The sequence below is a fragment of the Poecilia reticulata genome, chromosome 11 (assembly GCF_904066995.2).
Source record: "Poecilia reticulata chromosome 11, P_reticulata-male-v2, whole genome shotgun sequence".
Taxonomy (NCBI): Eukaryota; Metazoa; Chordata; class Actinopteri; order Cyprinodontiformes; family Poeciliidae; genus Poecilia; species Poecilia reticulata.
The window spans coordinates 21462184-21488390 of NC_088840.1; the positions used below are offsets into that span (position 1 = coordinate 21462184).

At 38.3% G+C, this 26207-nt stretch overlaps 3 protein-coding genes across 6 annotated transcripts in view; all 3 read right to left on the reverse strand.

Annotated features, from left to right (window-relative positions):
• The window catches only part of LOC103460877 (uncharacterized), a 106415-nt gene that overhangs the window by 30244 nt on the left and 49964 nt on the right, over positions 1-26207 (reverse strand). The gene's annotated exons all lie outside the window — the stretch shown is intronic.
• On the reverse strand, positions 1104-9771 carry LOC145553671 (uncharacterized). Its single transcript, XM_081612505.1, has 2 exons — positions 9393-9771; positions 1104-3093 (listed from the first exon to the last, which is right to left on the reverse strand). The coding sequence occupies exons 1-2, from the start codon at positions 9529-9531 to the stop codon at positions 1673-1675; spliced, it is 1560 nt and encodes a 519-aa protein (XP_081468631.1). The 5' UTR covers positions 9532-9771; the 3' UTR covers positions 1104-1672.
• LOC145553669 (uncharacterized) lies at positions 10923-24757 on the reverse strand. Of its 4 annotated transcripts, XM_081612500.1 has the most exons (3): positions 24364-24755; positions 21011-22447; positions 10923-12397 (listed from the first exon to the last, which is right to left on the reverse strand). In XM_081612500.1, exons 1-3 carry the CDS (start codon positions 24551-24553, stop codon positions 11499-11501), a joined length of 2526 nt encoding a protein of 841 aa, XP_081468626.1. In that variant the 5' UTR covers positions 24554-24755; the 3' UTR covers positions 10923-11498. The 4 variants fall into 4 exon arrangements, with proteins under 4 accessions (XP_081468626.1, XP_081468625.1, XP_081468623.1 ...); XM_081612499.1 differs by lacking the exons at positions 21011-22447; positions 24364-24755 and adding an exon at positions 15373-15695 and having other exon boundaries at positions 10923-12919; XM_081612497.1 differs by lacking the exon at positions 10923-12397 and having other exon boundaries at positions 20884-22447; positions 24337-24757.

The following is a 26207-nucleotide window of genomic DNA, read 5'->3' on the forward strand; positions in this document are numbered from 1 at the left end:
CTGATTCGTATCTCCTACATCCCGCAACGTTTCAGTTTCTTCACTACACCAGAGAAGAACCTTTCCTATAGTATTCATATGTCAATAAGCGCTGCTGCTTTGTTCAGTTACCGCTGGTTGCCGCCCATCCCTATTGAGAGCCCTCAGCACCGGTTTGTACACTTAATTATTTTACTGTTTTTATTTTAATAAATTATAACGCTGAAACAGTGTCTATTGCAAAAACTTACTTGTGTCCTTTTTTTATTTCCCTGGGGCTGGGAGTAAGTCCCAGGTGGCGTTGTTGCAACAAAGAAAATTGTGTATTTTTACCATCGATTGTGTTGAGTTTAATTTAATTAAAATAGTTCCAACATTAAATTCACTTGAATTTTTGATTATAAATGTATTAAACATCCACCCCACCCACTCTACTGTACAGAATAATACAAATCAATTCCTCAAGTCCAATCTTGTTACAAAGTTCTGGAAGGGAGTCCATGTCCTGTCAGACTTTGTTCATACATGAAATAGTCAGTAGGCCTGTCGCGATAATCAATAAATCAATTAACCACACAATAAATTAAAACTATCGACCTCATTTTGATTATCGGCTTAATCGTCTCTTCCTGCCTTTTTCCCTTTCTGTTGATGACACTGAAAGAAAAAAGGCTCAGCTCCGGTGCTCTCCACTCACCCTCCCTTCCTCAGTGTAATCCAACACGATCTTGTCGGCTGATTGTTGGCCAATTTTCAAAACTTGAGACTCCGCACATTAGCCGACAGAAATGCAGGGGCGCTGCCAGGAATCATGGGCCCCCTGAAAAAAAATTAAATTGCCCCCCCCCCCCCACAGCTGCTGTTACAATTTCTTGAGTCTATCTGACCCATAAAAGCGTCAATTTCAAAGGCTTGCAACTGCCTTGCTTTCTTTGCTCCAATATTGTTAACAAGTACAATATTTACTGCTCATGAATTTTATATGCAAAAGTAAAATTTAGTCCACATCCAATATGCAAGTAGGTTGCTTAAACTTTTTCTATAAGTTTGAAATGTCTCTCCCCACGAGCAATTCATAGGCAACATGCAAAATACACATAAAGCAATCCAGACTTCTCAAAAAATGCCATGTAGTTTTTTTATTATTCAAGCTACAACATAATGACAGTTTCAACAAATATGTAAAAAAAAAAAAAAAAAAATTCATAAAAGTGACATACTGCAGCTTCAATTTCTCTTAGGACAGGACGGGTCTGGAGGGACATGGGATCATATATCTAATTTAAATGCAAGCTAAAGTAAAATTGTGTGGACTGGCTGCAGTCCAGACAGGAGGCTGTTTTTTTTTATCATTTTATGAAGATTGTTTGAATTTCTGTCAGCAACAAATATATTGTTTTTGTTGTGCAATTGTAAAGGGCAAAGAGAGAAATCCCCATGGATTCCCTGGAATGATGCCAACTAGCTTGTCATTGAACACAGTGTTGCTCACCCTTTTGACTGGGACAGAGGGAGGAACAGGGTTTATACTGGTATGGTGGTTAGAGAGGCTGCTGACTGACTCACCTGTTGTGGTGGTAAGAGGTACAGGGACAAGTTAAATATATGAATATCTTGGTATTTCTTTTCCTTAATTCATTAAATGCTATGGAGGCAAACAGTAGTCAACATGGGACACACCTGGTGAACACTTCTACGGCTTTTCACCTGTGTGAATCATCATGTGTTGAGTTAAATGTTCTTTGAGACCAAAACTTTTCCCACAGGTCACACATGAAAACAGCTTTTCATCTGTGTGAATCCAGATGTGTCGAGTTAAAGTTTGTTTTAAACTAAAACTTTTTCCACAGGTCACACATGAAAATGGCTTTTCATCTGTGTGATTCCTCATGTGCTGACTTAACCTAAATTTGCGATGAAAACTTTTTCCACAGTTCACACATGAAAACGGCTTTACACCAGTGTGAAGCACCATGTGCTGAGTTAAACTTCGTTTTTGACAGAAACGTTTCCTACAAGTCACACATGAAAATGGCTTTTCATCTGTGTGGATCATCATGTGATCAGTTAAATGCTGTTTTCGACCAAAACTTTTTCCACAGGTCACACATGAAAACGGCTTTTCACCAGTGTGAATCATCATGTGATGAGTTAACTTTGATTTTAAATTATAACGTTTTCCACAGTTCACACATGAAAACGGCTCTTCACCGGTGTGCATCCTTGTGTGCTGAGTTAAACTAACTTTGTGACGAAAAACTTTTCCACAGGTAGCACATGAAAACGGCTTTTCACCAGTGTGAATCATCATGTGCTGAGTTAAACCTTGTTTTTGACAAAAACTTCTCCCACAAGTCACACATGAAAACGGCTTTTCACCAGTGTGAATCATCATGTGCCGAGTTAAACTCTGTTTTACATAAAAACTTTTTTCACAAGTCACACATGCAAACTCTTCACCGGTGTGAATCCTTGTGTGCCGAGTTAAACTAAGTTTGCGACAAAAACCTTTTCCACAGGTCACACATGAAAACGGCTTTTCACCAGTGTGAATCATCATGTGCTGAGTTAAACTTTGTTTTTGACAAAAACCTTTCCTACAAGTCACACATGAAAATGGCTTTTCATCTCTGTGTATCATCATGTGATCAGTTAAATGCTGTTTTCGACTAAAACTTTTTCCACAGGTCACACATGAGAAAGGTTTTCTTCTTTTCTGATTTTGGTTCTCAGCTTCAGCAGCTTCCTGGAAGATGACCTGGTTCCTGTTTGGTTCTGATTCAGTTTGGTTTGTTTGCTCATCAACTTGAGCCACCATGTACGCATCAGTCTCCTGTTTTAATTCGATCTGTTTATCATCCTGACTGCAGTAAACTTCCTTCTCTTCCAATTTTATCTGACGGTGTTCTAGATCCTCCTGCTCTTCTTTTATCTGCTGATGTTCTAGATCCTCCTGTTCTTCTTTTATCTGCTGATGTTCTAGATCCTCTTGCTCTTCTTTTATCTGCTGATCTTCTGGTTCTCCCCGTTCTTGTTTCACCTGCAGAGGTTTTAACTCCTCCTGGTCCAGAGTTGATCTCCTCTCCTGCTTATAAATGTTACACTGGAGAGAATCTGGAGATGAAAACAGGAAAAGAGCAATTGTCAACTTTACTGAAGTAAATGGGAGAAATTGTTCATTTACGACAGAAATGGAAAAAAAAGAAACAAATGAAAAAAAGAAAAAACCCACCAATAATCCACCAGAGGCTACTAGTCCACCGAGCATGAATTACAATTGCAACTATCTACCTACATATACATATGTATATGTGTGTGTATTCTTCCTTACGTACGAAAAAGATTTCTTTTTTACCTCCCCACCAACTGTTTGGTACGAATAAAAGTCACCATTTTCTTTTTTCCTCTTCCATTTTCTTTTCAACCATTCCCATAACCTTTGGGATTACTTGTTTTTCTACTGTCAAAGATTTTGCATTCTGTTTCTCATTTTCAACCACTTTACATGCTTCTGCATATGTTACTTTCTGCATAACGTTTGTTTTCTGTATAATTGTTTGCCGTTTCATCCCTTCACATCCCCGAAAGGCGACACTATGCTCTCCTCCACAACTACAGCACTTTGGTTTAACTCCAACTCCACATTTTCCATATTCATGGTCTCCAGAACATCGGGCACATCTCCTTTATCCTTTACACATTTTAGCAACATGGCCAAATTCCTGACAGCTGAAACATCTCACTGGTTTGGCCACAAATTCCCCGACACTAAATCTTATCAAACCAAAGAAAACCTGCTTTGGCATTTCTTTTGTTTCAAACTCCACCAACACAGTTTCTGTTTCAGCTTTCTCTGGACTCCTTGTCAGTCTTCGTGCTCCTTTTACATCCCTATGATTGTCTTTAAATCCCCAACTAAATCTTTCATGCTTACACTTAAAGGCACTCCTGTAACAATTCCTTTACTTTCATTATTTCTTTTTTCACCCACTTTAACAACTGTCCTCACTTTGACTTTACACACCCACTCAAGTTTCTTCGCCTTTTCCACCTGAACTTCCGAATTACATCCAATCAGAAGATTTCAGTCTCTCAGTATTTTAGCATGTTTAATTTCTCCAACATGCACTTAAGTGGTTCAATCTCCTTAACTCCTCCATCAAATCTTACTATAATATTCAAAGTTGGATTTTTTATTTCTTCTGCTCTTTCCTCAATGCCTTCAGTGTCTTCTGTGCTTTCCTCATTTTCCTTTTTCTTCTTTCAGCGGTTCGCTGCTTCTTGCCACCCTTCCCCAACTTTTCCCACTTTCTTCATTTTGACCATCCCTCCCTTCCTCACCGTTACAATCAACACTATTCCAGTCACTTCTTTCAAATCCATCGTAGGGGTGTAGTGATACAATAATTTCACAATACGATACGATATTCTGGTCACGATACGATATGTATCACAATATTTGAGTGATACAATTCGATACGATTAAGTGCATTTTTACGATTTTCTGAAAGATTTTAGAAGGACAGTGATTTTAGTGACATTTTGTGTTCCCTAGACTTGAATTTACTTAACTGAAAACTGATTAAAAGCTGTCCAATACCTGACTGATTGGACAGTCTAACAGTCTGCAGCTGGACAAAATGAATCAAAGATGCAGTGAGAGAATTTGTTTCTGTCATTTAATTCATGTGGATTTGACATAAAATTCAAAAGTTTAAATGGTAATCCAGGAGCAGAGTGGGGAGATTATCAGCCTCTGTAGACTCTCAATATGCAAATGATTGCACTTATGTTTTTTCTTTTGGACACTGTGGCTGCATTTTGGAGTAAAAATGCAGCCACAAATGCAGTCTTTTGGACTATGGTGAAAAAGGCTTTTCTACCTTGGCTCCCGGAGTTAGCCGTGGCTGTAAGCTGCTTTCTTCTAACTGCTAAAGTCGTGGCTCCACCTCACCCCGTAGTGATCGACTCCCTGCAGCTACGCAGCGCAGCTATTCCCCTGCGTGGATCTCTGAGTAGCTGCCTCTCAGACTGCCAGGATCTCATCGTTCTCTAAGTCTCTGATACTCTGTCTGTTGCTAATAAGAATGATCGATCAGCCATTGTTATCATGGACTTCCTCACTGCGCCGCGGATTCCGGCTGAGGGTTTTTCCCTCTTCGACTTCCTGCTCAAAACACAGTGCCGCTGCGTGCCCGCTTCGGATCAACCCATGTTCATTCTTCAGGTAATCCTTTATATACAGAACAAAAACCGCTAAGCTAAAAACTAATTACGAAGTGAATGCTACCAGTCGAAATTTGCATTACTTTCGCGATCTCACTGCTTTTGCAGCTGCTCCGTTCGCATCGCTACTTCTTTCCGCAACTTTACTTCGTTTCTCAGCAACAAAATACAGCCCATCGTTATTTATTGAAGATTTTACATTTCCAAAAACACAGGAATCTAATGTTTCGTTTAGTTTTGTACGTTTGGAAGCTCAGTCCCTCTCACATAATCGGAAAAGCCAGGGAATGGCAGCGCTTTTGACATTTCTCTGACATTCGGGAAAAATATGGTTTACTAATTTTAGCATAACTCCGGTTATACTTGGCCTATTATCACAATTTAAAAACTGGTGTGTAGTTTATAATGAGCACTTTAAGCTCAAGTTGAAAATGAGACTGAGGTAGGCGGAGTCTTGCTGCTACGCTGTAACAAACTAGACGTTAAAAAGAGCTGTAAGGCTATGGACCCCTATGGTTTAACGGATCGATACTCGCGGATGAAAAATCGATGCTTTCCGAGGGTGGAAAATAGCGATATATATCGCAAAATCGATTTATTTATACAGCCCTAATCCATCGTTGTCATGTTCTGATTTAAGTCGCATTTATCATCTGAAGTTCAGTTCCAAACTTCCCTGTCTTTGCGCTCTCCAGTGATCCTGCCACCATCCAGCCACACCTCTACCTCTGCGTTTGTTTACAGCAGCCTCCTTTCTCTCCAAGTGTCAGTCTGCAGCTTACCTCAGCTGTTATACTGAGCGCCATCTGGTGCTATTGGCTCGCTTGCAATTACCCTGCCAGCAGGTGCAACCTCCACCTCCTTTCCTGCCACATGGGGATGACCTTAGGTCTCTTTCTTTATGAAAAAACAATTTTGACAGACAAAATATTAGATTGCAAGAGTTATAGATCTTTGTTTTTTCCATAATACTCCAAATTTAACATATCTCTAGAAACATAACAAAAGTTATGTTTCTAGAGATATCCTCTAAGGATTTTGTTCGTTTAGTTTTTGTGAAACGGAAAAAGACAGGATGAACCAACTTACTACAGGGTCCACCTTTCATTGGCTAATGCCCATTTTACGTCACAGTGCAGCTATCACGTGGGTTACCGGCTCACAAACTCATGCTAATATACATTGTGGACTACCAGACCGACAGAAAGTTTTTGCGTCAGGACTAAAAAAAAAATTTATTCTCCGTCAGTACATATCGCCTGTATCTGTACAGCCGATGTCAGGTATCCTGATCGTTTGTGGAACTAAAATTCACATTTCCAAAATCTGAAACGGAATGTCTTGCTTGGATTAAAGCTTGTGCACGACCGGATTTGCAGCTCAACCGTCGTAGGATCAATAAGAACAAAGTGTTTGCTGGTGTAAGTATTATTGCTTTGCTTTCTTTGTGTTTAGTGAATGAAAAAATAAAGTCAATAATAAACACATCCATTATGAAAACCTTTTAGCCAAGGACAGCATAATGGCAGTACCAATACAACTTCTACATCCTGAAGCCTGTCTGTTACAGCCTTACATTAGCTGAACAGATCAATATGCAATGTGTACCGTATCTGACATAATTAAACATTTTATTTCACCTGAAAAGGCTTTTTACTAAATTGTAATCATGTTAGCCACGCTAGCTTTTACTAAACTGTAATCGTGTTAGCCATGCTAGCACCGAGTACCGTGTATAAGTCCTAGGCACAATCGAACCCTCAAAACCATGAATGCCCGACTTACCCAGCCTTGCAAGAACAATAGCCATCAGTGATCTTTTCTACAGCTATATTTATGCCGACGGTGTGAGAATCTGCCGTTTTCCTCATCGACTGGTAGCATTTAGCTGCAACTCGCACAATGTTAGAGGCATTGCGTGGCTAAAACATCTTGATGTCATCCAAAAAAGATGACATGAACTTGTTGGTTCCCTTGTCCATTGTCGTGGCTGATATTTTGTAAAAATCCGGCAGAAATGCTAAACTAATCAACTCAGAAATACTCTGCAGAGAATGAAAAATGCCATGTTTAGACATTGGAGCTAAGCGTCGGACTTTCGAGGGGCGTTTCTGGGCGGAGCTTGATAAGGTCCATGGAACGATAAGACCATCTTTATCTATTATCCTGGATTTTGTAATCTTACTGTTGTGAAACAGCCTTCTGGTGTATCCCAATCCAGAAGGATTTTTGCTTTTTGCAACGAAAAAGCAAAAAGGGAAAATCTGCATGGAGGTAGGCCTGTCGCGATAAACGATAAATCAATTAATCGCACGATAAATTAAACCTATCAACCTCATTTTAATCATCGGCTTTATCGTCTCCTCCTGCCTTTTTTTCTTTCTATTGATGACACTGAATGAAAAAAGGCTCACCTCCGGTGCTCTCCACTGACCCTCCCCATTTCCTTAGTGTAATGTTCAGCGCACACTACATGAGTTGTCGGCCGACTGTCGGTCCATTTTCAAAACCTGAGACCACACATTAGCCAACAGAAATCCTAGGTATAACGGTTCAATCGGGTTCATTGTGTTGTGTGGTGTCCAGCCACATGGGCACAAAATAATGGCTACAAGTACAGTTAACTTAATTTTAAAATCAGGCATTAATCAATGTTTTACTACAATCTACCTGCAATGCATGTGACTAGAGTCAGCGTAAAGTCCTGACTGCGTGAACATTATTATAACCTATTTATGTCACGTTAACGAAGAACAGCTGAAAATTTACCGGGTTTATCAACTGTAGTAGCAATTTGGCTCCAACTCCTCATCATGTCTATATTCTTTGCACAAAATGTTGAATAAACAATGTTGTTTCCAAAAATCATCTCCGATGTCCGCTGGACTTCGTGTTGCGTTGTGTCAGCTGTTTGGGATTCCCCTCGTAATTTCCCTACAGAAAGCACGGAGAAGAATCTGCGCTTTCTGATTGGCTGCCTGTCACATTTAGCGTTAAGCTCACAGTCGGGGAAATCCCGATTTAGATCGGAGCGGCCACGACGATCTACCGAAACACACCATACACTGCAGGATGATCGGTTACGAAATCACCAGCGACAATCTTAGAACGGCCAACGATCTAAGATTTTCGTAAAGGGAAAATAGGGGCAAAAAATTGTGTAGTATGAACTACTGCATTAGGTAGTCGGATGTGCTCATCTTCTCTATTTCAATCTAGTGATTACTGAAGGGCAATATAGTACACAGACTTCATAATCTGCACTCTTTTGGCTGAATGCAGTATTTATTTCCACTTTGGCTTTATGTTGTTTAGTTTTTATTCAAGTACGTTTTTTGTTAATGGAAACTGAGAATACTTTTTTGTTTTGGTTGTTTTAGTTTATCAGTTCCAGTGTTGTGTTCTTTTGAAAATAAAGTTTATCTATGGCAGGAAATCACATGCATTATTACGTCTTTCCATTAAATCAGCGTCAAAAGGTCTTGAAACAATATTATCGTTTATCGCAATAATTTTTTAGACAATTAATCGTCCAGCAAAGTTTGTTATCGTGACAGGCCTTTATGGAGGTGAGCTGGTTTTTACAGCACTGTATGTTCGAACCTCTGGCTAATGAATGCTGACACCAGCTAACTTGTGATTTGCTAAATAAGATCCAGCAGTTAAATGTATCAAAACTGAAAGGTTTCCACAGGTACTGCCTAGTTTTCTGTATATAAAATGGCCTGTACATTAGTCATTTCCCCATTAGCACACAAACTACTGGAAAGTTACTTAACAAATTTCATTTACTGTTAGCCAACATGATGTAGCATTTAAGCTAACATTAGCTTCTGCTTAATTGGGACAAAAAAACTAAGCTTAACTTACTGAATGCACAGAGTTAGTTATCCAACATGCTAAATGCTAACATACCGCAACATGGCAATGATAGAATTTAAGCTAATATTGGATTTTTAGCTAATTTTTTTACCTAAAAACTAAACCTCCCTTATTTAATGGGTTAAGTCGTGTTAACCAACACGCTAGCGAAAGCCAACATGATATTGATAAGTGAAAAATTAGGTGGAATCGCCCTTTAACCTGATGGGGAAACGATCCGCGTTTTCCCATCAGATACGATCCCTCATACAGAAAGCTTCATACATTTAGACCTTAACCTTCATCCAATCGCTGGTGTTTCCTACCTATTCGATGTGAGATTATCCGGGGAGTCCGGGAGAAATCCAGCAGTCTGCGCTGATCATCCATCTCTTCCTCCGACTTGACGATGATTCCTTTAAACTCTGTGAATGTTTCTTCAGCAGCAGTTAACCACTTGTTCATAAACTGGTTCAAGCTGGACTGAAAATATTTTTAGAGAAACTCGAACATTCAACACAACAGACCACGTGCCGTCTTCTTTGTCTTTTTCTTCTTCCTCCTCCTCTTCTTCTTTGGGATTTTATGACTGTCGGCATTCATGTAATTGCATTACCGCCACCTTGTGGATCATACGATCATCACATCTAAAGATTTCTCATACAGCCAGTTCTTTGAAAAACGTAAAATCTTTTCTTCCAGTTCATCTAAATGAAACAAATACAATATCAGCATTCCAGTTTTCCGTATATCCATTGCTAATATCGTTCTGATTCGTATCTCCTACATCCCGCAACGTTTCAGTTTCTTCACTACACCAGAGAAGAACCTTTCCTATAGTATTCATATGTCAATAAGCGCTGCTGCTTTGTTCAGTTACCGCTGGTTGCCGCCCATCCCTATTGAGAGCCCTCAGCACCGGTTTGTACACTTAATTATTTTACTGTTTTTATTTTAATAAATTATAACGCTGAAACAGTGTCTATTGCAAAAACTTACCTGTGTCCTTTTTTATTTCCCTGGGGCTGGGAGTAAGTCCCAGGTGGCGTTGTTGCAACAAAGAAAATTGTGTATTTTTACCATCGATTGTGTTGAGTTTAATTTAATTAAAATAGTTCCAACATTAAATTCACTTGAATTTTTGATTATAAATGTATTAAACATCCACCCCACCCACTCTACTGTACAGAATAATACAAATCAATTCCTCAAGTCCAATCTTGTTACAAAGTTCTGGAAGGGAGTCCATGTCCTGTCAGACTTTGTTCATACATGAAATAGTCAGTAGGCCTGTCGCGATAATCAATAAATCAATTAACCACACAATAAATTAAAACTATCGACCTCATTTTGATTATCGGCTTAATCGTCTCTTCCTGCCTTTTTCCCTTTCTGTTGATGACACTGAAAGAAAAAAGGCTCAGCTCCGGTGCTCTCCACTCACCCTCCCTTCCTCAGTGTAATCCAACACGATCTTGTCGGCTGATTGTTGGCCAATTTTCAAAACTTGAGACTCCGCACATTAGCCGACAGAAATGCAGGGGCGCTGCCAGGAATCATGGGCCCCCTGAAAAAAAATTAAATTGCCCCCCCCCACAGCTGCTGTTACAATTTCTTCAGTCTATCTGACCCATAAAAGCGTCAATTTCAAAGGCTTGCAACTGCCTTGCTTTCTTTGCTCCAATATTGTTAACAAGTACAATATTTACTGCTCATGAATTTTATATGCAAAAGTAAAATTTAGTCCACATCCAATATGCAAGTAGGTTGCTTAAACTTTTTCTATAAGTTTGAAATGTCTCTCCCCACGAGCAATTCATAGGCAACATGCAAAATACACATAAAGCAATCCAGACTTCTCAAAAAATGCCATGTAGTTTTTTTATTATTCAAGCTACAACATAATGACAGTTTCAACAAATATGTAAAAAAAAAAATAAAAATTCATAAAAGTGACATACTGCAGCTTCAATTTCTCTTAGGACAGGACGGGTCTGGAGGGACATGGGATCATATATCTAATTTAAATGCAAGCTAAAGTAAAATTGTGTGGACTGGCTGCAGTCCAGACAGGAGGCTGTTTTTTTATCATTTTATGAAGATTGTTTGAATTTCTGTCAGCAACAAATATATTGTTTTTGTTGTGCAATTGTAAAGGGCAAAGAGAGAAATCCCCATGGATTCCCTGGAATGATGCCAACTAGCTTGTCATTGAACACAGTGTTGCTCACCCTTTTGACTGGGACAGAGGGAGGAACAGGGTTTATACTGGTATGGTGGTTAGAGAGGCTGCTGACTGACTCACCTGTTGTGGTGGTAAGAGGTACAGGGACAAGTTAAATATATGAATATCTTGGTATTTCTTTTCCTTAATTCATTAAATGCTATGGAGGCAAACAGTAGTCAACATGGGACACACCTGGTGAACACTTCTACGGCTTTTCACCTGTGTGAATCATCATGTGTTGAGTTAAATGTTCTTTGAGACCAAAACTTTTCCCACAGGTCACACATGAAAACAGCTTTTCATCTGTGTGAATCCAGATGTGTCGAGTTAAAGTTTGTTTTAAACTAAAACTTTTTCCACAGGTCACACATGAAAATGGCTTTTCATCTGTGTGATTCCTCATGTGCTGACTTAACCTAAATTTGCGATGAAAACTTTTTCCACAGTTCACACATGAAAACGGCTTTACACCAGTGTGAAGCACCATGTGCTGAGTTAAACTTCGTTTTTGACAGAAACGTTTCCTACAAGTCACACATGAAAATGGCTTTTCATCTGTGTGGATCATCATGTGATCAGTTAAATGCTGTTTTCGACCAAAACTTTTTCCACAGGTCACACATGAAAACGGCTTTTCACCAGTGTGAATCATCATGTGATGAGTTAACTTTGATTTTAAATTATAACGTTTTCCACAGTTCACACATGAAAACGGCTCTTCACCGGTGTGCATCCTTGTGTGCAGAGTTAAACTAACTTTGTGACGAAAAACTTTTCCACAGGTAGCACATGAAAACGGCTTTTCACCAGTGTGAATCATCATGTGCTGAGTTAAACCTTGTTTTTGACAAAAACTTCTCCCACAAGTCACACATGAAAACGGCTTTTCACCAGTGTGAATCATCATGTGCCGAGTTAAACTCTGTTTTACATAAAAACTTTTTTCACAAGTCACACATGCAAACTCTTCACCGGTGTGAATCCTTGTGTGCCGAGTTAAACTAAGTTTGCGACAAAAACCTTTTCCACAGGTCACACATGAAAACGGCTTTTCACCAGTGTGAATCATCATGTGCTGAGTTAAACTTTGTTTTTGACAAAAACCTTTCCTACAAGTCACACATGAAAATGGCTTTTCATCTCTGTGTATCATCATGTGATCAGTTAAATGCTGTTTTCGACTAAAACTTTTTCCACAGGTCACACATGAGAAAGGTTTTCTTCTTTTCTGATTTTGGTTCTCAGCTTCAGCAGCTTCCTGGAAGATGACCTGGTTCCTGTTTGGTTCTGATTCAGTTTGGTTTGTTTGCTCATCAACTTGAGCCACCATGTACGCATCAGTCTCCTGTTTTAATTCGATCTGTTTATCATCCTGACTGCAGTAAATTTCCTTCTCTTCCAATTTTATCTGACGGTGTTCTAGATCCTCCTGCTCTTCTTTTATCTGCTGATGTTCTAGATCCTCCTGTTCTTCTTTTATCTGCTGATGTTCTAGATCCTCTTGCTCTTCTTTTATCTGCTGATCTTCTGGTTCTCCCCGTTCTTGTTTCACCTGCAGAGGTTCTAACTCCTCCTGGTCCAGAGTTGATCTCCTCTCCTGCTTATAAATGTTACACTGGAGAGAATCTGGAGATGAAAACAGGAAAAGAGCAATTGTCAACTTTACTGAAGTAAATGGGAGAAATTGTTCATTTACGACAGAAATGGAAAAAAAAGAAACAAATGAAAAAAAGAAAAAACCCACCAATAATCCACCAGAGGCTACTAGTCCACCGAGCATGAATTACAATTGCAACTATCTACCTACATATACATATGTATATGTGTGTGTATTCTTCCTTACGTACGAAAAAAGATTTCTTTTTTACCTCCCCACCAACTGTTTGGTACGAATAAAAGTCACCATTTTCTTTTTTCCTCTTCCATTTTCTTTTCAACCATTCCCATAACCTTTGGGATTACTTGTTTTTCTACTGTCAAAGATTTTGCATTCTGTTTCTCATTTTCAACCACTTTACATGCTTCTGCATATGTTACTTTCTGCATAACGTTTGTTTTCTGTATAATTGTTTGCCGTTTCATCCCTTCACATCCCCAAAAGGCGACACTATGCTCTCCTCCACAACTACAGCACTTTGGTTTAACTCCAACTCCACATTTTCCATATTCATGGTCTCCAGAACATCGGGCACATCTCCTTTATCCTTTACACATTTTAGCAACATGGCCAAATTCCTGACAGCTGAAACATCTCACTGGTTTGGCCACAAATTCCCCGACACTAAATCTTATCAAACCAAAGAAAACCTGCTTTGGCATTTCTTTTGTTTCAAACTCCACCAACACAGTTTCTGTTTCAGCTTTCTCTGGACTCCTTGTCAGTCTTCGTGCTCCTTTTACATCCCTATGATTGTCTTTAAATCCCCAACTAAATCTTTCATGCTTACACTTAAAGGCACTCCTGTAACAATTCCTTTACTTTCATTATTTCTTTTTTCACCCACTTTAACAACTGTCCTCACTTTGACTTTACACACCCACTCAAGTTTCTTCGCCTTTTCCACCTGAACTTCCGAATTACATCCAATCAGAAGATTTCAGTCTCTCAGTATTTTAGCATGTTTAATTTCTCCAACATGCACTTAAGTGGTTCAATCTCCTTAACTCCTCCATCAAATCTTACTATAATATTCAAAGTTGGATTTTTTATTTCTTCTGCTCTTTCCTCAATGCCTTCAGTGTCTTCTGTGCTTTCCTCATTTTCCTTTTTCTTCTTTCAGCGGTTCGCTGCTTCTTGCCACCCTTCCCCAACTTTTCCCACTTTCTTCATTTTGACCATCCCTCCCTTCCTCACCGTTACAATCAACACTATTCCAGTCACTTCTTTCTAAATCCATCGTAGGGGTGTAGTGATACAATAATTTCACAATACGATACGATATTCTGGTCACGATACGATATGCATCACAATATTTGAGTGATACAATTCGATACGATTAAGTGCATTTTTACGATTTTCTGAAAGATTTTAGAAGGACAGTGATTTTAGTGACATTTTGTGTTCCCTAGACTTGAATTTACTTAACTGAAAACTGATTAAAAGCTGTCCAATACCTGACTGATTGGACAGTCCAACAGTCTGCAGCTGGACAAAATGAATCAAAGATGCAGTGAGAGAATTCGTTTCTGTCATTTAATTCATGTGGATTTGACATAAAACTCAAAAGTTTAAACGGTAATCCAGGAGCAGAGTGGGGAGATTATCAGCCTCTGTAGACTCTCAATATGCAAATGATTGCACTTATGTTTTTTCTTTTGGACACTGTGGCTGCATTTTGGAGTAAAAATGCAGCCACAAATGCAGTCTTTTGGACTATGGTGAAAAAGGCTTTTCTACCTTGGCTCCCGGAGTTAGCCGTGGCTGTAAGCTGCTTTCTTCTAACTGCTAAAGTCGTGGCTCCACCTCACCCCGTAGTGATCGACTCCCTGCAGCTACGCAGCGCAGCTATTCCCCTGCGTGGATCTCTGAGTAGCTGCCTCTCAGACTGCCAGGATCTCATCGTTCTCTAAGTCTCTGATACTCTGTCTGTTGCTAATAAGAATGATCGATCAGCCATTGTTATCATGGACATCCTCACTGCGCCGCGGATTCCGGCTGAGGGTTTTTCCCTCTTCGACTTCCTGCTCAAAACATGGTGCCGCTGCGTGCCCGCTTCGGATCAACCCATGTTCATTCTTCAGGTAATCCTTTATATACAGAACAAAAACCGCCAAGCTAAAAACTAATTACGAAGTGAATGCTACCAGTCGAAATTTGCATTACTTTCGCGATCTCACTGCTTTTGCAGCTGCTCCGTTCGCATCGCTACTTCTTTCCGCAACTTTACTTCGTTTCTCAGCAACAAAATACAGCCCATCGTTATTTATTGAAGATTTTACATTTCCAAAAACACAGGAATCTAATGTTTCGTTTACCTGATGGGGAAACGATCCGCGTTTTCCCATCAGATACGATCCCTCATACAGAAAGCTTCATACATTTAGACCTTAACCTTCATCCAGTCGCTGGTGTTTCCTACCTATTCGATGTGAGATTATCCGGGGAGTCCGGGAGAAATCCAGCAGTCTGCGCTGATCATTCATCTCTTCCTCCGACTTGACGATGATTCCTTTAAACTCTGTGAAAGTTTCTTCAGCAGCAGTTAACCACTTGTTCATAAACTGGTTCAAGCTGGACTGAAGATATTTTTAGAGAAACTCGAACATTCAACACAACAGACCACGTGCCGTCTTCTTTGTCTTTTTCTTTTTCCTCCTCTTCCTCTTCTTCTTTGGGATTTTATGACTGTCGGCATTCATGTAATTGCATTACCGCCACCTTGTGGATCATACGATCATGACATCTAAAGATTTCTCATACTACAATACCGCTTCTCTTTGAAAAACGTAAAATATTTCCTTCCACTTTATCTAAATAAAACAAATACAATATTAGCATTCCAGTTTTCACAAATCCAAAGTTAATATTGTCTTCTGATTTGGCTGTTCTCCAGCCGACGAGTTCTAGCTTCAGAGAGATTCAGGAGCTGAGATTGAGTCCAAAATCCGATGTGAGATTCCTCCGTGCTGCAGTGAATCCGTCTCTCTTTAAAGATATTTCCCTCTTCTTCCTCACATCGTGTCTTTAGGAAACCTTCAAAACAAAAGCAGAAGATTTGGGAGGCATCTTACTTTTGACAGAGTGAAAGAATTACACATAAATAATAGTCTTCAAAACATTGAAGAATTTTGCACACAGAACAGAACATTTAGTTTGTTGTAGTACGTTTTAGGCTTAATGTTTTATTAATAAATAATTGCTGTGGTAGATTAGCTACCGCTTCTACTTTACTGAATTATTTAAACATTAACTGTAACCCACAAAACGCACATTTAATTAAAAAACTAAACAAAAACATCTTATTGCTGTCTTACCTTTACTTATCCATGAAATATAATCCGTTCGTCCAAAGCCAAGTTTATCCTCGGCATGTCTTTTCTACTCCGTTTGAGAATCATCAAATTCAATGCACATTTAACGTTTCAAGACAAGAAACAAATTATTGTATTTTAATTATTGTATTTATTTTTTTATACATGTTATGGTCTGGCTCTTAAACCATAACAAATGAAAGGGAAGCAATGCATGGAATAACTTAAAAAGGAATTTATTTAACAAAAGTCATAACTGGTTGGGAAAGAAAGGGACAAAGGGAGAGAGTGACAGGGAGACAGAAAGAAAAAAGGCTGATCAGTCAGAGGAAGTGGTGAGTCTTAAGGTGGATCTGGAGACACTGGCCAGCTGCCTCCACTTCCAATCAACACCAATTAAAGACATGGATGTTAGAGACCCAGAGGACAAGGCCTTGGGCCGTAACATACATTATTGAGGAATGACTTGATTTATAAATCAGTCATTGTCAAACATTAAACTACATATTTTTCTTACTTTTTTCCAGAGAATAAATATTTATTACAGTATACATCAACTCTGCTATTGACAGCAAAGAGTTAAAATAATTCCAACAGAATAAAATATTTTTTATTTCATTACATAAGATGCATTAATACAGTAATACTTCAGATTTTGATATTTAAAAATATACAAAAAGTGAAAATATAAAATATTTCTTTATTATACTGGTAACACTGTTCACAGGCTTCAGTCTGCTGGTCACACTGGGAGAACTCCAATGACTTATAAGACATCCTGGTTCACAGGCTAAAACCAAGGATAAAAGAGAAATTATCCAAAAGGTAATAGAAAATACATAAATGTTTCCTTCACATTCATAAAAAGACATTTTTCAGCATGTTGGGCTGTGACTCGTAGCATCTTTATAGCTAAATACCGACATGGGGAAACTGAGCTGGAAACAGAGACTGAGGAACAGCAGCTCCAGCTCTGTTTTTGTTGTTGTTCTAAAGTTATGAATGGTTTGATAAACCAATCAGAAGAGGACGTACTGGTCTCAGCGTCCTGGCAGCGTTCAGTTTGTCACCTAATGCCGAGGTCAACTCAAAACCTTCCGTGATTGACATATTGCTCTAGCAAAGCACGAACAGTTCAGAAACAATATGAAATGGGAAAAAAGTTATTAACTGATTAAGTCGTGTTTTAGATTGTTCTTGAAAATCTAATCAGTCACGGCTGATTAGTGGGTGAACTCACGGCTGCACAGTGAACCCATTCATGTTTTACAGCAGACAGTCGCTCCTCTCTCTTGCAGGTACTGCGTACCCCCGCTAAATCTTTTAGGGGTACGCAGTACCCGACCGTACCCCCTTACTTTCACCCCTGTTAAAGTCCTACAGAAGTTATAAAGGTTTGAGTCCTTGTCAAATGGTGGTTTGACTAAAGTCCTACAGAAGAAAAGGCTTGTAGAGCCTTATTTTTGAGGAGACCCCATAAGGGCAAGTTTTTATCTTTTATTTTTTTAAATCTCTAATATTTTTATCTTTACTTTCTAATTTATTTTTATTTCTCAATGTCACTTGCTGTTTTTATTTTAATCATGTAAAGCACTTTCAAATGCCTTGCTGCTGATAAATTTCCTTCCATCGATAAATCGATGGAGGGAAATCCAACGAGTGTGTGGCAATTACTTTGCTCGGGATCCTCAGATCCAGGACTTGTCAGCACCTTCCGCCAAGCCTTGGAAACTGAGAGTAGTTTTTCTAACTCCTTATCCACATAGAGGTATTATTTAATTTGACTGTTTTTATTTTAATACATTATTTTAACTTTGAAACTGTGTCTATTACAAAAATCTACCTGTGTCCTGAATCAATTCCTGGGTGGAAGTCCCAGGTGACAAAATAATTGTGTATTTTTTTTTACCATCGATTGCCTCACTAACATTTATTTAGCTAATGTTAACTTATACACTCTTGGACTAGATGGGTTAAATGCCATTACTCTCTTTAATACTGAAATTATTCAAAATATGACCTCATACTTTACCTTTGCAGGCATTACTTAGCAATATTTAAAATTTTCAGCCGGGATGTTAGTACTGATTTTAAATTATTCAGTTTAGCTGAGAGTTTTTGCAGTGTAACCAGATTTGAAGATGAACTTTTTTCTGCTGCTTCTTCTCATTTCATTTCAGCAAGTGTTCTGGAGCTGAATTTAAATGTCTCTACAATTTTCAGCAGTAACATTCAGCACTAACACTACATTTTCACAGAAAAGGCAAATGTTCTACTTACTTTCTAAGACAGTATATATATATATATATATATATATATATATATATATATATATATATATATATATATATATATATATATATATATAGTGTGTGTGTGTGTGTGTGTGTGTGTGTGGAGGTTAAATTAGTTCCAACATTATGAACATGGTCTATAATAGACCATCTATAATAGAAGACAGCAGCAGCAGAAAAGAGAAAAATATAACCAAGACAAAACACAACATTTTTTTGAAGACAATCAACCATAGTTTCAGGAAAAATCAATGCATGAAAAAAATTAGTTTATAGTGAATATTACATTTTCTATAGAGTAAAACTTTTTTAAATTTCTTCATAAAGCTTTGGAGCGCTGTGCAGGAATTAGGCCACACCCACCAAATATTGGACTACATTCCTGTCAGGTGGTGGACAAGGATCGATCACAGTGAGTTTGGTCCAGCTCGGTCGAAACATGTGGAATTTATAGCCAAACATATGGCAACGGCGTGACCCGTCACTGCGCCGCATCGCCATTGCCACGCCCTCTACTGAAAACTCTTGGTGCTTTAAGGCATGTGAGACCAACTTATCCGTCATCTGACAGACGACCACCCTGATTAGGCCAAGCGGGTCAGAGACGAAGCTTTCCAAGAGAAAAACGTCACTTCCTGTTCAGAGGGGGAGGGGCTTAGATTACATCAATCTATGATGACATGGGATCATCAGGGATCCAACTAGGATCACTCATGCCAAGTTTGGTGCCAATTGGCCTTTTTAAATGAAAGTCATAATGTTTTGTCTGCGTTAGCCACAATGCCAAATTCTCTGCTCTGCCACACCACATTTATGAAACCAAATTTTTTGATAACTTTTAAAGCCCCACCCCTTAACTGCATCCTGGCCAAGAATGAAGCCAATAGGTCAAAATTCATAGGAGGTGTTTGTTAAAGTTAAATGTGAGTAAAAGTGAAAAATGGCCAAAATTTGCCCTTTGACACAAAATGGCCACCTCCAGTGCATTTTAGGGGAAACCTCTAAGAGACTTTTTTTGCTATTGTCTGTGTGTGGTTCTCCAGCTGTACAGTAGCACAGAGGAAGACTCTCCAGAGAATCATAAAATCTGCTCAGAAGACCATCGGCTGCTCTCTGCCTTCTCTCCATGAACTCCACAGGTCGACTGCTTCAGGAAAACGAAGAACATTTTAAAAGACTCTTCACACCAGGTCACAATTTGCTCCAACTGGCTGCAGATAGAGGAGCGTTAAAACAAGGACGAACAGACTGCAGACCAGTTTATACCCAGTAGCCATAAGGGCATTAAATGCACCTAGAACAATTTATCACCCAGTTGTTATAATCTGTCATTTTATTGAATGTTTATATAACAATACAGTTTGTCATTATTTTTGCTACAGAATATGTCAGAAAAAAAGCAAAGCATCAATAAAAATGTTTCACATCTCTAAGTATCCACATGTCAAGAACTAAATGATCACATTTAACAAATACAATTTCTCAGCTTTATAGACATGAAATCCCTCCAGTCTTTAATTCTAGTTTAGGGTTGTTGTAAACAAATATTTTAGTAATCGAGCAAACTATCGATATTATGATTAATCAAGTAATCGGATACAAAAAGGATAAAGTAAAACATTGGTAAATCTAACAGCAGTATTACTATCACATGTCAAAATCAGTTCGATTTTTACAGTTGAGCTTCCCCAACAACTTTTCTGTAGTTTAGAAAATTAACTCGTAACAATAATAGCTCACAAGTTAACCTGAAAAATAAAAAAATCGAAGGATTTAACACCTTCATTCATCACAAACAGAAACTCGTCTACCAGCTCCGCCACCATTTGTTTAAACTGGGATGATATGAAATCAATATTCCGGTTCGTCCATAAAGCTACACTTATGTTATCTAATGTGCAGCCGCCCGCAGTGTTCAGTCTATTCTCTCACCTGTATAAATACTCCTGCAGCGCTTACTCTTCCTCGTCTTTCGCTCTGAACCACCACCAGGCAGCAGCTCAGAGAGGAGAAAAGACTACCGTACTACAGGCATCGGCCAGTCATTTATAAGATGTTTATTGGTCCCCCGATAAACGACAAAGACCCAAACACCATCATCAATCAATAAAATCCTCCCACGTCGAACTTGAAAACTGGACATTATGCTGCTAACACTTAGCTTTTGTCAACAACTCAGGTGGAAGTGAGAGCTCTGTGCAAAGCAAGTAAAAACCCAGCTGGAACACGGAGCATTAAATAATAAAATAGAACTTAGTGAAGCTTCGAGGAAGAAATTTAAATAATCAGGGTACTTGAATGACTTAGGGAATCATTTCAGCCATATTCTAGTTTTTAACCAAAAAAATTTTATTATGAAACTAAACATAGAACACACGTGGAAAATACTTCTACAGATTTACAACAGTGTGAATTATCATGTGCCGAGTTAAACGAACTATTCGATGGAAACTTTTTCCACAGGTCATACATGAAAACGGCTTTTCACCAGTGTGAATCATCATGTGTTCAGTTAAATGGTGTTTTAGACGAAAACTTTTTCCACAGTTCACACATGAAAACGGCTTTTCACCAGTGTGAATCTTCATGTGACGAGTTAAGTTCTGTTTTTCACTAAAACTTTTTCCACAGTTCACACATGAAAACGGCGTTTCACCTGTGTGAACAATCAAGTGCCGAGTTAAAGTCTGTTGTAGACTAAAACTTTTCCCACACGTCACACATGAAAACGGCTTTTCACCAGTGTGAATCCTCATGTGCTGACGTAAACCAACTTTGCGATGAAAACTTTTTCCACAGTTCACACATGAAAACGGTTTTTCACCAATGTGAATCACCATGTGATCAGATAAAGTCCGTTTTAGACCAAAACTTTTTCCACAGTTCACACATGAACACGGCTTTTCACCAGTGTGAATCCTCATGTGCCGAGTTAAGTTCGGTTTTAGACTAAAACTTTTCCCACAGGTCACACAAGAACATGGTTTTTCACCAGTATGAGTCATCATATGCCGAGTTAAAGTATGTTTTTCAGAAAAACTTTTTCCACAGGTCACACATTCAAACAGCTTTTCCCCAGTGTGAATAATCATGTGCTTAGTTAAAAGCTGTTTTAGATTGAAACTTTTTCCACAGGTCACACATAAAAACGGCTTTTCACCAGTGTGAATCTTCATGTGCCGAGTTAAATTCGGTTTTTGACTAAAACTTTTCCCACAGGTCACACATGAAAACGGATTTTCACCAGTGTGAATCATCATGTGCTTAGTTAAATCTTGCTTTCGAATAAAACGTTTTCCACAGGTCACACATAAAAACTGCTTTTCACGAGTGTGAATCATCATGTGCCGAGTTAAATTTTGTTTTTGACAAAAACTTTTCCCGCAAGTCACACATGAAAATGGCTTTTCATCTGTGTGGATCATCATGTGATCAATTAAATGCCGTTTTCGACTAAAACTTTTTCCACAGGTCACACATGAGAAAGGTTTTCTTTTCCGATTGTGGTTCTCAGCTTCAGCAGCTTCCTGGAAGATGACTTGGTTCCTGTTTGGTTCCGATTCAGTGTGAGATGTTTGTTCATAAACAGGAACCACCATGCAGGTATCAGTCTCCTGTTTTACCATAACCTGTTCTTCATCTTGACTGCAGTAAACTTCTTTCTCTTCCACTTTTATCTGATGTTCTAGATCCTCCTGCTCTTCTTTCATTTGCTGATGTTCTAGATCCTCCTGCTCTTCTTTTATCTGCTGATGTTCTAGATCCTCCTGCTCTTCTTTTATCTGATGATCTTCTGGTTCTTCCTGTTCTTGTTTTACCTGCAGAGGTTCTAAATCCTCCTGGTCCAGAGTGGATCTCCTCTCCTTATAAATGTTGCACTGCAGGGAATCTGGACAAGAAAATATAGGAAAAAGGCAATTGTTAACTTTTTTAAAGTAAATGGGAGAAATGTTTCATAATTTAAGACAGAAATGAAAAAAGAAAAAAACCCACACATAAAAAGAGAGAGATCGGTCAACAAATCCAGTTGATAATTGGAGAATTCTCAAAGGAATATTAAAAAATATATTTTTTATTTATTATGAAATTATTATAGTCGCCATTGTTATAAATTTTATTATTTCAAAATATTACTTAATATCCATTACTTTTATTTGTTTTACAATTTTATTTTAGTCCACTTAACTTTGGGGTTTATTTAGTTTATTTGTAGGTTAATAGTTGTTTAGTTTTTGTTCCTTTGATATTTACTATTCTAAGTTAGACAGGAAGAACTGTGGGTCCATTATCTGTAAATATTGGTACTGGTATTGGACCAGCATGCACTGGGTTGGGCCTGTGTTTTTTGACCAGAGCAGGAGAGGAAACAATGAAAAGCAGTGATGGTGAGATGAAGCTTCATGAAGCCCTGAGGAACTCCATCCAATCACTCGACTCCTGAGCCGATGCACAGCGGTGCTTCATATGCTCTACTGGGACATCAAGGGGACAATATATGTAAAATAGGCAACGTGAAAACAACACAAAGCCTTACAATGAATAAACAAGTAAAAGATGTTTGTGATTCTGATACATAAATTCTGATTAATCTGATTGTATGAAACAATGGCTGGATCAAAAAGAAAACGGGAAACAAACAGGAGAGAGAGAGTTGTGATTGGCTTGTTACTCGCCATGTCACTATGGATAACGATTTATTACTAAAAAATAAAAAGTTTAACTGCTCATTTTCAGGTGAGTTCTCCGTTTTACGTCCTTCATAAAAATCCTCCTGGATCACTAATGAAACTCTTGATCTTGGTTATTTGCTTGTCAAACTGGAAAAAATAAACTATAACAGCAATTTTCAAGTTTTTTTGGACATTGAACATATTTTCTCAATGTAACTGGGTGTATTAGTTGAAAACGGTGTTTCCATGAAGTAGCTTTAAATTTCCACCTGTACTGGGCCCCTGAATGCATCTATGCCCCTTTTCCCCGTAGACGTATATAAAGAACAGACGCCTCATGGACCGCTCTCGCCTATTGACCCTGACGAGATTTAGGGCGGCCATCTTGGAGAGGTCGACCACTCCACTCAGCCTTACATGTTTGACAGGCTCAATGACGTATTTATCAATCATAACTCGCTAAATACAAAACACATTTTCACAATTTTTGCTGTTAACCTTATTAATACAGCCATCGTAGTTACATTTACAAGTTAATTATTTTTTTAAAGTATTTTGAATGAGTGATACAAGGTTGAGCATATTTAACTATTCTTAGTGGGGAAAACAGAAGCACACAACCAGTTATAATGTTTTAAATATATTATTTTGTAATATCAAGAAGACGCAGGGGGAACCGTATCTGATGGGGAAACACGGATTGACGCAACACCGTCGTGACAAAACAGAAAGCTACTGCTACTTAGCATTAGCCATACTTAGCATTATTGCTAATACTAATTAGCAGTAGCAATGGAAAGAAACAAGTTTACTTTGGTGCAGACGTGTCAGACTTGACTATGCTTACTATAAGTAATTTACATTATAGCTGTGTGACAAAAGGATGGTTTATTGTGGTTTTTATGCACAGTCCCACACATAGTCTAGGTGCCTTACGAAATGGTAAACGAGCCGCACAATAACTCACGGCGATACTCACACACGTGAATAAAAGCATGCCAGGAGGCCGAGTTACACAAAGTTACACACGCGAGGGTTAAGAAAACATTTATACAGGAAAAGAACATTTACTAAAATGATCCTCATACAGAAAGATACATATATTCACCTTTATCCAAACGCTGGTGTTTCCTACCTATTCGGTGTAAGATTATCTGGGGAGTCCGGGAGAAATCCAGCAGTCTGCGCTGATCATCCATCTCTTCCTCCGACTTGACGATGATTCCTTTAAACTCTGTGAAAGTTTCTTCAGCAGCAGTTAACCGCTCGTTGATAAACTCGTTTAAGCTGGACTGGAGAATTTTTTTAGAGAAATACTCAGACATTCAACACAACAGACCACATGCCGTACTCTTTATCTACTTCGTCTTTCTCTTCTTCGGGGTTGTATGATTTTTATTTATTATTTTTAGAGAAACACTCAACAAAACAGACCACGTGCCGTCTTCTTCTTCCTCCTTATCCTTCTTCTTCTCTTCTTTCTTCTCCTTCTTCTTCTTTAGATTCTAACGGCAGCTTGCATCCATTATTGTTGCACTACTGCCATCTATCGGGTCCTAACATCTCTACCTCAAATTCTCATAATGATCCCAGAATTAAAAAAAAAAAAAAAAAATCTTTTTCCCCTCTCAATACTGTTTAGCTGATCAGGAACATTCTTAAATGTCAATTCCCTATTAAAACCTAATTCTGTTTTTAATAATCTTCTTTGATTTAGATATTTTCTACAACTAATAAAAACATGTTTCATCGTTTCTACAGTGTCACACCAACTACATAAACCAATAAGATGTTTCCCCATCTTAAAAAGAGTTCCATTTAAGAAACTGTGACCGGTTCTTATTCTATTCATCATTATCTCCTCCCTCCTGTTTATTCCTCTAATCCTTACTACATCAACTGTATTTTGTATCTTATATAAATGCCTTCCAGTTATTTCAATATTCCATCTAATTTTCCATATTCTCTTGCTTTCTCTCCAAACTATACTTTTGCCTTCAGATTTAGGTAAGTTTATTGGCATTTCAATATCTTATTTTTAATAGCCTCATTAGCCAACCTATCTGCTTTTATCATCCATCCATTTTCTATACTCGAAATAACATTTCCTTTCATATCTATCTCCTCAAGTTTACTTATTTCAAGCTTCTTACAAGGATTGTAAAAATTTATAATCAATATTACCTTCTCTTCTACCCATATTGCAATTGCTACATACTCCAAATCTCCTTTCCTTTCAATTATTTTACATGGAATACCTTCCTAAATCCGAGAAAAACACCAACCCCATTTCTCTTTTCTATCATATCTTACTGCAATATATCTATAAACTCTGAAGTCCAAAAACGGCTTCAGCCCAGTTTCCTGTATACAAATTATATCAGGTTTTACTTCCTGCTCATAAATAAACTGTTTAACATCTTAACCATTTGACAAAAGACTCCTTGCATTCCATTGTAAGATTAAAATTATCCTTCTTGACTTGCTTGACTAAGTAATTCTCCCCTTATGTCTTCCCACCGAATATTCTTCAAGTCTAAGCTATGGCCTTCTGCCTTCACAATAATCTGAATCCTTTCCGTCGTTGAATTCACATCTGAAGTTGCATTTATTACTCCTGCAATTAAAGTCACCATTTTCTTTTCTCCTCTTCTATTTTCTTTTCAACCATTCCCATAACCAGTGGCGCAACTGCACATTATTCAGGTGGATGCGAAAACATAAATCGTTTCATCCCTTCACGTCCCCAAAAGGCGACACTATGCTCTCCTACAAAACTACAGCATTAACTCCAACTCCACATTTTCCATATTCATGGTCTCCAGAACATCGGGCACATCTCCTTTATCCTTTACACATTTTAGCAACATGGCCAAATTCCTGACAGCTGAAACATCTCACTGGTTTGGGCACAAATTCCCTGACACTAAATCTTATCAAACCAATGAAAACCTGCTTTGGCATTTCTTTTGTTTCAAA

Excerpts from the sequence above, each read along its gene's own strand:
- LOC145553669 (XM_081612500.1), bottom strand. The coding sequence starts at position 24,553 with ATGTCTGAGTATTTCTCTAAAAAAATTCTCCAGTCCAGCTTAAACGAG. Across the intron at positions 22,448-24,363 it reads GATAATCTTACACCGAATAG|ATTCCCTGCAGTGCAACATT; the intron begins GTAGGAAACACC and ends TTTCTTGTCCAG. Across the intron at positions 12,398-21,010 it reads ATGTATGACCTGTGGAAAAA|GTTTTTGTCAAAAACAAAGT; the intron begins GTTTCCATCGAA and ends CTTGTAGGAAAG.
- LOC145553671 (XM_081612505.1), bottom strand. The coding sequence starts at position 9,531 with ATGAACAAGTGGTTAACTGCTGCTGAAGAAACATTCACAGAGTTTAAA. Across the intron at positions 3,094-9,392 it reads GATAATCTCACATCGAATAG|ATTCTCTCCAGTGTAACATT; the intron begins GTAGGAAACACC and ends TTTCATCTCCAG.